Here is a 13,821-nt window from a genome sequence, read left to right on the forward strand (position 1 = left end):
AAAAACTCTGATGCTGGGAGGGATTGGGGGCAGGAGGAGAAGGGGACGACAGAGGATGAGATGGCTGGATGGCATCACTGACTCGATGGATGTGAATTTGAGTGAACTCTGGGAGTTGGTGATGGACAGGGAGGCCTGGCGTGCTGCGATTCATGGGGTCACAAAGAGTCGGACACGACTGAGCGACTGAACTGAACTGAGGAACGACAGACGGCCAGATTTCTTGAACGAGTATATCTTCACGTAGTTTCCACTTAGCTTTGTCTCCTACTCACTCCTCAATTCACTTTGGTCTTATTCTGGTCTTAACCACTTTACTGAAACTGCTCTAGCCATGGTTGCCAGCGACTTCTTATTTATTTATCTGGCTGCATTGGGTCTTGCACGCAGCATCTTCTGTTATGACGCATGGGCTTCTCTCTGGTTGTGTCCCATGGGCTCCGGAGTGTGGGCTCAGCAGTTGAGGCAGAGCATGTGGGATTTTCAGCTCCCAGACCAGGGATTAAACCCTCATCCCTTGCACTGGAAGGCAGATTCTTAATTACTGGACCACCAGGCAAATCCTGCCGGTGACTTGTTAGAGGCAAATTCAGTAGACACTTTTCAGGCTCATCTTACTTGAGCTGTAGCATTTTGATACTTTGGTCATTTTCTCTTTTGGAATGTTCTCCTTCTTTGGCTTCTGTGGTGACATTCTTGCTTGGTGGTTCTTCCTCTGCCTGCTTCTGTAAATGTTCCAGTTGTTTGGGATTCTGTTAATTTCCCACCTTACATGTTAAACCCTGGGCAATTCCATACATTCCTTAGCCTCAGTGACTACTTCAGCTCAATGTCATTGTCTCCTAAATGTTAGTCTCTAGCCCAGATTTTGCTCCCAAACTTTAAACTGACTTGGTATAGGGTATCTCCATATGTCCTTAAGCCCAGCATGTCTTAGTTGTACTCCCTGTGTTTTAACATTGCCTCTTCTAAAAACCTCCTCTCCCTATATTCTGGATATTTAATAATGGCACACAGGGGCCAATAGCCTGCAGTCCACCTAGGAACTTTTCGTTGTTCTCATCCTCCTCATCAAGGCATTCATCAAGTTTTTTTGACTTTGCCGTCTAAACTCTTGAATCTTGCTCTGTTCCAGTGCCTCTACTGTTGCCTTAACTCAGGCATTCTTCCTTCACCAGGATTATTGCAATAATTTCCTAACCTATTTTCCCTTCTCCATATACTCCACTCTAATCCATCCATCATACCATTGCTGAAATAATCTTTTCCTTAAAAAAGCAAGTATGAACATGTTGCTCTTTGGCTTGAAAGGCTTCTTTTGTTCCCCATAGACAGGATAAAGTCCATATACTTTAGCAAAGATATGAGCCTCACCTCTCATGTACTCTGGCCACACTGAGTAAATTAGTTTTCCGAATACTCCATACTCTTAACCTGTAGCTTTATGTCTGCTGCTCCCTCTGTGTGGACTTTCTTTCCTGCTCCCCCAAGTCATCCTTTGAACTCCTCAGTTCCTTTGTGCAGCTTTCCCTGACATGCCTAGATTGAGTCTGTACCTTTACCCTTTGTGCTGTCACACCTATACAAAGCTATCTTTTAGCATTTACTACATGATATTGTTTGTCTATATCTCTTAATAGATTGTGATCTCAAAGGAAGGTGCAGCATCTACCATAGTGCCCAGATGCAGAATAACTGCTCAGTAACTTAAAAAAAACACAACACTCTGTCTTCTAGGTGTTTACCCTCTAGTAGTTTTACCCCCACCCTAAACGTTGCTGACAAATGGTAGCTGGGTTTTCCTTCTGTTTTGCAGTATATCAACTCTGGAAACCTGGAACAGTTGCTAGACAGTAACCTGCATTTGCCCTGGACTGTGAGGGTGAAACTGGCTTATGACATAGCAGTGGGCCTCAGCTACCTTCACTTCAAAGGCATTTTCCATCGGGACCTCACCTCCAAGGTACGAAGGCTTTACTTGGACAACTCTCTGAGACACTATCTCCCACTTACCAAGAAAACTGCATTAAGAAACCAGTCATTAATGAACTTTGGAATGTTGGAGATCTCTTATAAATTCAACATTTAATCATGGAAGATACAGCTTATTACTGTGTATAGCTAGTCCTTAGAAAGCCAAACTTGGCTCACAGCAGGTTCCTTTCATTGTTGAGTCCATCAGCACATACATCTTGAGAACCTTTATTCTTGGTTTCACTCACTACTGAATGTATGTTGCAGGAGTAGATGGCACGAGAACACGTAAGAGATTCTTGCCCTTTAGGGGTGACAGCAGTCAAGGCCGTGTGGGAACCTGCCTCTTTGTATTCTCTCCCATGGTCTCCAGCAGGGGTTCTGTGATTTTTAGTCACTTGAGTACAGGTTTTAGAGGCCATAATGTACTGACCCATTTTCTTTCTGTGTGATTGAGTTTCTGCCATCCTGCCAGTTCCTCTTTTGCATCAGCTGGTCTCTGTAGTATTCTCTTGCTGTCCAAATTGCTGTGTGACCAGGTTAGAAAAGAGTTGCTTTTAGAGGAAGTTGGCTATACTACAAGGCAGACACCTCAGGGCCAAGTAGCACAGGATACCACATGACAAGGCTTATATAAATAGTACTGTTTGTACTACTATATATAAAAAATAGATAACCAATAAGGACCTACTATATAGCACAGTAATTCTACTCAGTACTCTGTAATGACCCATATGGGAAAAGAATCTCAAAAAGAGTGGAGATATATATATATCTGATTCAGTTTGCTGTACAGCAGAAAGTAACATAACATTGTAAATATATGCCAATAAAAATTTTTTTTAAATAGTACTGTTGGACCATTGATACGGGAACTGTAAATCATCTAATATAACTTGTGTTCAGAAGCTGAATTAAAAGTCTCCTAGGGAGCTATATGAGGCTTCCCAGGAGACTCAGTGGTAAAGAATCTGCCGGCCAATGTGGGGGATGCAGGAGACATGGGTTCGATCTCTGGGTTGGGAAGGTCCCCTAGAGGAGGAAATGGCAACCCACTCCAACATTCTTGCCTGGAAAATCCCGTGGACAGAAGAGCCTGGTGGGCTACAGTCCATGGGGTCACAAAGAGTCGGACACAACTAAGCAACTGAGCACACACACATGCATGCAGGGGAGGTGTGTGGAAGTTTTATACCCATCCAAGAACAGCGGTCACTTCATTCTGCACCCTCAACACATGCATATGCACATGCATATACATATTCACGCAGCTCTTATGTCATGGATGAGGGGGTAAGGAAACCTGTTACAGGAAAAAGTTTGCAAAGGGAACAAAAGCAGGCTGTGCTCTCAGAGCCAATAGACCTAGAGCAGTGAGTCCCTGGCTACCTCCCATTAGAATGGTTCTGGTGTTCTAAACAGCAGTACTGTCCCCAAGGGACCCTGGCCATTGGTTTGTGACTACTACACAGAAAATAGCTTTAAGTAGTGCTCGTAGGGCTCTAGGTGTGGCAGTGCCATTTGTAGATTGGTGGAATCTGGTGACCAGCTGAGACCTGGTTGTGAGAAGTCCTTTATCTTCATTGGTATAAGCAAGAGCTAGACAGCTGGGAGCTGGAAGGTAGTATCTTATCCCTTCATCAGCCTTTTCCCTTTCCTTAGAATGTTTTAGAAAGTCAAGACTTAGAAAACTGCACCTGTTCCTGGCAGATGGGTTGGGTTGTATCAACTTAGATACTGTCTCAAGTTGATGGCATACTCTTACCTTGGGCATGCAACTAAAATCAAATTGTTGCTTTCTACTCAGAGAGTATCATGTCTTCTAACTGGAGGGAGGTCATGATCAGTTATTTATCAATCACACAGATATTTCCTACACACCCACATGAGTGTCTTCTGTGCCTGGCACCATGCATGAAGGAATATTCAAGAAAGATAATTTCTGACCAGAGATAGTCTGTTGGCAGATAACTGAAGAAAAGTTCATCAGTTCAGTTCAGTCGCTCAGTCGTGTCCGACTCTTTGTGACCCCGTGAATCGCAGCACTCTAGGCCTCCCTGTCCATCACCAACTCCCAGAGTTCACTCAGACTCACGTCCATCGAGTCAGTGATGCCATCCAGCCATCTCATCCTCTGTCGCCCCCTTCTCCTCCTGCCCCCAATCCCTCCCAGCATCAGAGTCTTTTCCAATAAGTCAACTCTTCCCATGAGGTGGCCAAAGTACTGGAGTTTCAGCTTCAGCATCATTCCCTCCAAAGAAATCCCAGGGCTGATCTCCTTCAGAATGGACTGGTTGGATCTCCTTGCAGAAAAGTTCATAGCATTTTATAATTGAGTGTTTAGCTATAGATTATGTATTTTCAGCGAAAAAAAAATCAGTAGACTAGGGTACCTAGGTTTTCTGGAGGAACTCATCATATTCCATTCTGTGCCCCCAAAATATTTTATCCCATTGTGCTAGTATGGTTCTGTCTGGGTTTGTCATATTGTATGTATTGTAAAAATGACTACCCTTTTTGGATCTTTAGGGTAAGACCACTGTCCTTTGGTTTTCCTAGTTGATGGTGGGTGTTCCCATGTCAGCTGGCTTGTGATGAGAAACTAGGAATTTAGGAGAAATAATTCTCTGGTATTACTGGGTGTACTTTCTTGGATCTGAACTTTAGGTGGTGGTGAGAACAAATGACTTTGCAACTGGAAGACAGGCTGGGAACTACACTTTAGGGAATCTCAAGTTGAAGAAAAACAAGCACATTTTATAAGCCAGACCATCCAATTTGAGAGACTGTATTTATTGCCCTTTTATCCAAATGTTTCAGCCTCACAGTGTTGCAGAGATTAAGGAGAGGTTGTATGTTCACACCTAGACCAGAGCAGCCCCACCCAGGAGACCTGTATGGTGGTGACATTGACCCTAAGAATGAGAAGCCCAAGGGAAAAATAAGGCTAAAGGGACAGAGCAGGGCTTTGAAATTTCCAAATTATCTCATTGTCAGCCTTGCGTCTGAGTTTGATTTCTTTAAGTGCAATAAAAGGTTTACCTATATTTTAGTGTGTACACTTCCAGTTATTTGATGGTTATACTGTGTCTGTGTCTCCCACCAACTCATGAGTTTCTCAAGTGCTGCTCTTATTCACCTTTTCCCCCCAGCACCTAACATAGGGCCTGTCAGAGTAGAGGCTTCCTGGCCCTCTTGCAGAAAATGTGCTTGATGGCACAGAGGCCAGAACATCTGCTTGAGAACTGAGATTTTGAGTCCCACATCCAGTTTTATTCCACCTCTTTAAATGACTTCAGTGTTCTTGGGCCCTTAGTGTCCCTAGGCTATTGACATCAGCCCTGGCTTCTCAGACCAGAGCTAATAAGAGGGATTTAAAATAGTGGCAGTGTGTTTCAGGTGGGTAAACCAGGACAGAGAGAAGCATATGCCATTTTCCAAATGATCCTGGGCCTAGAGTAGTGGCAGAGAGGATCCTAGTTTCCAGAGTGCCTACTGAAAGTAGTATTGCCTTTGTAGAATTCATACATCAGTGGTTACTGCAACACTGTTTTCAAGAATGAAAAGTCTGTCAGATATAGCTGTTCAGTCTAATTTTATAACTCCTTCTAAGAAACAGGCTGATTTAGGTTTGTGCAGTGGCAATGCTGATTACTTAGAAGGAAATGGGAGGTTGTGTGGCTTTAAAAACATTCAGTTCTTGAGCTCCATCAAGAAGTGGCAACAGCCACATGCAGGCTAGAAGCAGTTGATTCCATTGTATGTGAGCCTTGCTATTAAGGGCAGCTAAGGAGGGCTTCTTTGTTTTTTAAATATATATATTTTTAAATTAGAGGATAATTACAGTATTGTGATGGTTCTTGCCATACATCAACATGCATTGGCATTAGCTATACATGTGTCCCCTCCCTCTTGAACGCCCCTCCCAGCTCTCTCCCCATCCCGCTCATCTACATTTTCACAGAGCTCTGGCTTTGGGTTCCCTGTGTCACACATCAAACTCAAGAGAACAGTTTCAGAGACTGAAGAGAACATGAATTAGAAACAGAGTTGAATGCTGGAGGATGTAGAGAGTGTGTGTTAGCGCACTCTGTAGTCATTTTTTATAATGAGAACCATCAACAGCCTTTTGGAACCACTTATACTGTGCTGTTAGAGGAGATAGAAATTACTGGAACCTAATCTGTACCATCCATGGGCTCTAAGTCAAGTTGGAGATACAGATATGTGAGCAGATTACTTCCCAAGAACTATGGAGAAAGTATAGGATCTTATGGTGGAATGGAGAGGAAGGGACAGGACACATTAGAGCAAACCAGATAATCTTCTCCAAGTTGGACTCTAGTTGTCTTTGGGACATTTAGGAGGGCAGTTCAGTCTCTGATCTGGCTGTGCTGTGAAAAGAAACTTTTAACCTTTCTTGAGACATAGAATCAGTACTTTCTTTCTAACTGGATTTATGGAGTGACTTTGTTGGGGGTAAGGGGAGAGAGGTGTTGGTACACGGAAAGCCAGTTTTTGTTGTTATAGAAATAGCTTTAGCTTAGAGCTAACACTTACAAATGGACCTGGCATTTCTCCGTTTGGGTGGTTTCATCCAGTGCCAGTACAGATGTGCAGCTGTCCTAGGAGCCCTCGGGATCTGCTCTCAGGTGTCTCCCCTGGCCCAGTCCTGAAGGGTTTGTGCTGGCTTACAGAAATGCGTTCACGGCCACCTTTTGAATCTGTCAGCTTGGTCCTCATCATGGAGAGTCAAATGGATGATTAGTGTGTGCCTCTTCACTTGCTTTCGAAAGAAGCTTTATTCGTCAGACTTTCACATGACAAACTTTGGCCGAGTTCTTTCTGCATGTCTGTGCTAGGTTAGAGATACAGAGATAATAGGATCAGTCTCTGCCCTTTGAAGAGGCAGACATGTAAGTCTCTCTGCTACTATGTGATGTATTATAATAGGAGTGAGGACAAAGAGGAATGGGAGCCAGGCGGCAGCAGTGCCTAGGCTCCTTTTTGAACCAGAAAAGGTCACCTCTCACCTCAGGGAAGTCTGACTGGGCCTTTCTTATGTCTGTTGCTTACTCCAGGCATACTTTTGAATAAAGCATTCTTTAGCTTGACTTAATGGACTTTGTATCCTGCACAGCCTGAAAATTAGTCTGGGTTCTTCAGAGCTGCACAGTGGTCTGAGTTCATATTTTATGCTCTGTAGTTAGTCTGTACTGTGGCCATGTCCAAGTTGGTTGAGAAATGCAAGCATTACAGTAGGCGCCCTTGGATTAATCAGCTTTGGAGGTGGGGGCTAGCATCCCAGATGAAGGGGTCTTACTGTATTGCCTGCACAAACAGTGCTGCCTTCTCCATGGGTCTGGGCCTCTGCTTCTGTCTTAAGACTACAGTGTTCCTGCCATAGCCTTGCTGTCTCTAGTGGAAAGCTTTTCAACCAGTTTCTCTGGAAAGGTCAGAATCATTAGGGGGGGATCCTATTAGAATCAGGAGACCCACATCTTTACCACTCATAGTTGTAAGCTTCACTTTTCTCATCTTAAATGTAAAAATCTCAGATCTGCCCACCTGACAAGGTTGTTTGAATCACTTGGACTAGTTTATGAATAGTGTTTTACAATTAATTCGTAAGGTACCACACAGGCAGAAGTAGACAGTCTTTCCCTTGCACAAGCAGCTAGGAAATATTCTCGAAGGCACTTTGCTCTTAAGATATTGCTGCTTTGCTGAATCTTTGAGTATATGGCGTACAGCCTATAGCTATAGGAAGGGACTATAGAAACAGACACTTAGGTCAAATGCTAAGGTTAGAGAGAAGAGAATGCAAAGGATACTTTGGAAAAGGATATTGAACCTAACCTGAGGGTACAGAGAAGACTTCTTGGAGAAGGTGATGCATGAGCTGAATCTTGAAAATTGAATTCTACTTAGTAAGTATTGTGTGTGTGTGCTTAGTTGCTTAGTCATGTCTGATTCTTTGTGATCCCCTGGACTGCAGCCCGCCAGGCTCCTCTGTCCATGGGGATTCTCCAGGCATAAGTACTGGAGTGCGTTGCCATGCCCTCCTCCAGGGGATTTTTCCCAACCCAAGGATCAAACCCGAGTCTCCCACATTGCAGGCAGATTCTTTATTGACTGAGCCACCAGGGAAGCCCTGGTGTGCGAGACCTGGGTTCAATCCCTGGGTTGGGAAGAGCCCCTGGAAGAGGGTGTGGCAACCCACATTGTGTATGTGGTGGGGTTATATTCCAGATCAGATCAGACGAACGACATAAACAAAGGCATAGAGACATGAACAGTATGATATGCAGACTGTGAGGCTGAAGTGGTAGGGGATAAGAATTGAAAGCAGAGGAGTCTGATCATATACTATCTAACCTGGATTTTATTTTCTAGATAGGAAATGAAGAACCATTGTAGGCTTCTTTTAAATAACAGCTTTTTTGAGATATTACTCACATAAAATAAAATTCATCCTTCCAAAGTATACATTTCAGTGGTTTTTAGTATATTCAATTATCACCACTATTAATTTCAAATCTTTTCATCGTTCCAAAAGGAAAACCCCATGCCTTGTTCTCCCCTCCCTTCAGCCTTTGGCAACCACTAATCTTTTTTCAGTTTCTATAGCTTTGCTTAATCTGGACATTTCATAGAAATAGAATCATACAGTATATTATTGCTGGCTTTTAAGTAGGTGAGTAACACAGATTTGCATTTTACAAAGATCGTGCTGGCAGAAGTGAGGAAGGTGGATTATGGAGATCAAGCCTAGCCTAGGCAGAGACCATTTGGAATATTGGAGTATTCAGAGGAGGACCTGAATTAAGGCAGTAGTCATGGGGATGAAAAAGGAGGGGGCAATTTGAAAACATTTAGAAGCTAAAATTATTTGGAGTTAAGAGTGGAAAGTCTAGGTGAATCCCAAGTTTCTAGCTTAGCAAACTGGGTGGAAAATGGCAGTACTAGCTGACATAAGAATACAGCTAGAGATTTAGTTTTGGGGGAAAAAGATGAGTTCATGTTTGCATATATAGAGTTCAGTGTGAATAATCCAAATGTCGTCCACATATAGACTGGATATGCAAAGCTGAAGATTGAGAAATAAAGGTCAGTGCTGAGGATATACATTTGGGAGTCATCAGTACAGAAGTGGTAATTAGAAAAGAAATGTGAATAGTCTCCACAATAGAGCACAAGCTGTAGGCCTAGGAGAACCCTGAGACCATCACCCTTGGGGGGGATGGGAGGAAGGGCCTGCCCTAGAGTGTTCAGAGTAGCCAGAGGTAGAGAAGGCAATCTACAGTGTCACAGAAGCCAGGAGAGAAGAATCAAAAGCAACAGAAATAGCCTGTACTAGCCTGTGATAGCTAGTCTGTTTGCTCCAGGACCACAATGGCTTAGTCTCTACATGCCCAGCATTGATAGGATTCCTGAATCATATATAAAAATGCTGAAGGAAATAATCAGCAATGTCAACAGCAGCAAAATCAAGTAATACTAAGGACTGATTTTGTCTATTGAGTTTAATGCCATGGAACTCAGAGGGATCCTCAGGGAGAACACTTCCAGCAGAAGCCAGTGAAGAAGGGGTGGGAGATGAGGAAGTAAAAACAGCAAGTGTTGCCAGCCAGACTTCACTAGTCTAGACCTCATTAAAGGCAGGCTCAGGAGTTTATTGAAAAACCCCATAGGAGCTAATCCTGGTCAGGGTTCCTCCCCATTTTCCTTATCACCTCAGATACAGACTCCTAAAGTTGGTTCTTTTGGTTTTCAGTATTCCATCTTTGTCTTTGGCTCCAGTGCCTGGCTGCTGGCTATGGAGAAGCTTTAAGATAGGCAGGGGTCACATTCCAAATCAGAGGCAGACTGGGCTAGGCAGGCTCACCCATGTTGTGGGGCCCTGATCAACCTTGCCGTAGCCATCTTTCAGCGGCTCAAGAAGCTACTGTAAGTCACTTCCTCGTGGATGGTTGGTCTACGGTGAGTGTACGAGAGGGCTTCATGACTGTGAAGATGGGACAGAAATTGAACAGCTTTGATAAGGGCTACCGGCCATGCTGTTCCTTACTGCTGCACCTAAGCTGAATTTCACAGGATTGTTTCTGAAGGCTGTAAAGCCAGTAGTAAACAGGACTTTAGACTGATCCTTGGAGACAGGAGCCTGAGTTGTTGATAAAAGAACAGGGGGAGGGGAGGAAAACAAGCAACAGATCTGAGCCGCCACTGCCTCACAAGCCAGTGCCCAATAGCCTAGACTTTGGCTGTCTAATAGACAGGCTGGCTTAGAACCCATCTTCTCATAGATTGTACAGTCAGGGAGCTGGGTTGGGGGTGGTAGATTACTGAGCAATCCAGGGGACTGGTGGAAGGGCTGAAGCCAGGACAAGCACAAGGACAGGCCTGCTTAGAAGCCAGGGACAGTTATGTCTATCAGGAAATGAGGGCAGTAGATGGTAATGAAATCACAGGCTGCTTCCAGCTCAAGAAAAAGAGAGGCCAGAGTAAGGGACTACTTTGTACCTGATGTGAAGTAACCAGGTGACTTAGCAATACCTTGGCAACTATGTGCCAAGGTGAGGAAGAGGGGAGGGCTAGAGGGCTTTGCCAGTCCCAGAAATGTCCCTGTGAGCCAAGGATCCCTGCTCTCTGCTGCCCCTGGAGGAAGGGGGATGGAATGAGGCGCCTCCTGAGCCAGAGTGGTGAAGGTCCATTTTGAATGATATTTGGGGAAAGCTCGTTGCTGCTTTATGTTTAAAGTCATTTGGGTTCATCCTTTCTCTGGAGACAGCAGCATTTGTTCAACAAGCTTGTCTTGAACCTCTCTCATAAATTGAATACTGTGAGGAAGGCCCAAACCCGAATTTGCCCCTGAGAGGCTGATGGCCTCTCTGCTAGGCTGTAAGAGGAAGTGGCAGAGAGGAGTTAATGGAGTTGAGAAAGCTGAAGGTGAGAACTAGAGAGGTCAGGACTGGAAAGGTAAGCTTACCTTAAAGCACACTAAATTTTCTGAGGAAAAAAGAATTGGGAGAATATTCCAAATAGAAAGAAAAAGTAAAAGCAAAGGCAAAGGTTTGAAGGGCCTGTTCAGGCTTGTCTGTAAGAAGTTTGGATGAAGATATGTACATAGGGGCACCAGGGGCTCAGATCACAGAACAGAGCCAGATCATGGAATTTTAATGCCAGAGGAGAGGGTGGTTGTGATCTTGTGGGCAGTGAAAGTTGGTATAGGCTTGGGTACTTGTCCTGTGCATACATTACTTGGCAAGGTCAGGCCTGGTCTTTGAGTCTATGTTCTGAGGGAAGAATGAAGGGAGGTCAGGGTCTGATAACCTGTCTTCTTCCACTAGATTATAAGCTCCAAGAGAACAAGGGTTTCTATTCACTCTGCTATCTTTGATACTTAGAACCGTGCCTAGCACATGGAAAACAAAGATAAATATTTGTGTTTGGAGCATGGTATGAATCCTAGGGCAGCCACCCAAGATCCAGGCCTAATTCATCTCTCATGGCTATCAGAGCCCCACTGGGGTCAGCCCAAGAGCATGATTTCACCAAAAAGCAAAAGGACAAGGTGCCTTGTGGTAGTAGGGAGGGGTGGTGGGAAACTCTATGGCTGGCTGGTCCCCTCTTCTGAGCCGCATGTCTTCTTCTTTGGGAACCCTAGAACTGCCTGATAAAGAGGGATGAAAATGGTTACTCTGCAGTGGTAGCTGACTTTGGCCTGGCTGAGAAGATCCCTGATGTCAGGTGGGTAGCCCTAATGGGTGCTGGGGTCACTGAAGGGACTGAGGCAAAGGGGAAAACTCCAGCGTCCTCTTCAGAGGCTAGGACTTGGTCACAGCCCAATCTCAGCTCCCTAAATTCAGTCAATTCTGGTGTGCCCATCCTTGGGGGAGAGAAATTCCCAATAGTCAGATCTCCCATTGCACCCACCAGTGGCAAGCTCATTTTCCATACAATCTTACCCCACAGCACGGGAAGTGAGAAGCTAGCTGTGGTGGGCTCACCCTTCTGGATGGCACCTGAGGTTCTCCGAGATGAGCCCTACAATGAAAAGGTGAGTCTGGGGACCCCAAGGCCTGATTCTCTGTAGAATCCATTCTTAGCATAAAGTATCTTGGATCACCCTTCACATATAGGGTAAGGATCTATATCCTTCCTGCAAAATCAGCACTGGTACCTGTCAGCTGCCTGGTGAATGAACTGAATGAAATATGGTCAGTATTTCATTCCACTTCCTGATGGCTCAGTGGTTAAGAATCCCCCTGCAAATGCAGATGTGGGTTTGATCCCTGGGTCAGGAAGATCTCCTGGAGTATGAAATAGCAACCCACTCCAGTATTCTTCCCTGGGAAATCCCACAGAGGAGCCTGGCGGGCTACAGTCCAGAGTCACAAAGAGTTAAGACATGACTGGGCAACTGAGCACATGGTCAGTAGGGCCCAAGCCTGGGCTAGTGAACATGAGAGGCAGAAACCCCACCTCTTACCCCATCGAGGGAAACTGAGATCTCACTACCCACCAGGCGGATGTGTTCTCTTATGGTATCATCCTCTGTGAGATCATCGCCCGCATCCAGGCTGATCCAGACTATCTTCCCCGAACAGAGGTGAGCTCCAGGATGGGGATCAGTGTGCCACTGGGATGGGGCTGCTTTCAAGGCCATGGAATTTTTTATTTTCTTGGGGTGGAGTTCCTGGAACTTAGTCTGTGGCTTCTTCTCTGGGGCAGTTCTCCACCTCTCCTGAACAGGCCAACATGGGTGGAGGGGTTAATGACCTGTCTACCCATGTCCCTGCTCCTTCTCCACCATACCCATCCACAGAATTTCGGGCTAGACTATGATGCTTTCCAGCACATGGTGGGAGACTGTCCCCCAGACTTCCTGCAGCTCACCTTCAACTGCTGTAATGTGAGTATCTTTTTCTCCTGGGCTTTGGTTGGGGCTGGCTGAACCCTGTTCACCTGGTTAGGACCACAGGGAGAGGCTGCTAATTAGCCTTATGAGGGACTTCTTTCTCAATGATGAGTGGCAGTGCCTATGTTCCTTCCTCTGTGCCTGTTGGACTCTGACCCAGAGCCTTGGACCAAGGAAAGGGAAATTGCTTTGTATTATCCAGTCCTCAGCTTGTAATGTAAACCTACTACACCTTTTCTTGGATATTGATGGAGCTTTGGTCAGGTTTTAGTTGGACCATGCATCCAACTGGTCCAAGGCCCATAAGAAAGGCTCTTGTTAGCATTTTAGGTCTGGGGCCGCACCTACCAGTTATGACTAAGGCGTAGCTGGGACTGGTCCAGGTGGCTTCCAGAAACATGTTAGCTGCAGAACTCAACAAAAGAATAGAACCAACCAATGTGAACACCCACTTTTGGAGGGTTCTATGCCAAACAAGGGGACAAGACATAGAAAGGCTGCTGTGATAGGGGAGGGTACTAGACAATAGCATCTTCCCTGACCTTCACTCTGGGGCTGTCTTATGGTCTGGAACCTTCAGAAAAGATCTCTTAGATACACATCTGACTCTCAAAAGATGCCAGAAAGACTCAAATGCCATCCTCGGGATGGAAGATAGGAGGTCAGGGCTAATGGCTGCTGTGGATGACTACAGATGGACCCCAAACTACGCCCATCCTTTGTGGAGATTGGGAAGACCTTGGAGGAAATTCTGAGCCGCCTACAGGAGGAAGAGCTGGAGAGGGACAGGAAGCTGCAGCCCACAGCCAAGGGTAAGAAATGAAACCAGAATGTCCAGCCTGAACCCATGGGAAGATATTAGGATGGTGGGGGGGCAAAAGGGCTTCCACTCTAGGGCTGTGATCACAGGATCCCATGTACAGAAG

The 13,821-nt window shown here is 45.2% G+C and overlaps 1 protein-coding gene across 4 annotated transcripts in view; it reads left to right on the forward strand.

The window, feature by feature from the left end:
• TESK2 (testis associated actin remodelling kinase 2) overlaps nucleotides 1-13,821 on the forward strand; it is a 136,235-nt gene that overhangs the window by 120,553 nt on the left and 1,861 nt on the right. Inside the window, exons 5-10 of one of the 4 annotated variants that reach the window (XM_052636824.1) lie at nucleotides 1,817-1,963; nucleotides 11,642-11,724; nucleotides 11,950-12,034; nucleotides 12,503-12,586; nucleotides 12,803-12,889; nucleotides 13,590-13,707. In XM_052636824.1, the coding sequence (XP_052492784.1) occupies nucleotides 1,817-1,963; nucleotides 11,642-11,724; nucleotides 11,950-12,034; nucleotides 12,503-12,586; nucleotides 12,803-12,889; nucleotides 13,590-13,707 (604 nt within the window). Of the gene's footprint in view, nucleotides 1-1,816; nucleotides 1,964-11,641; nucleotides 11,725-11,949; nucleotides 12,035-12,502; nucleotides 12,890-13,589; nucleotides 13,708-13,821 lie in introns of all 4 variants that reach the window. The other 3 variants (XM_052636823.1, XM_052636827.1, XM_052636825.1) reach the window with 3 other exon arrangements.

This window comes from Budorcas taxicolor, chromosome 3 (assembly GCF_023091745.1).
Source record: "Budorcas taxicolor isolate Tak-1 chromosome 3, Takin1.1, whole genome shotgun sequence".
Classification (NCBI taxonomy): domain Eukaryota; kingdom Metazoa; phylum Chordata; class Mammalia; order Artiodactyla; family Bovidae; genus Budorcas; species Budorcas taxicolor.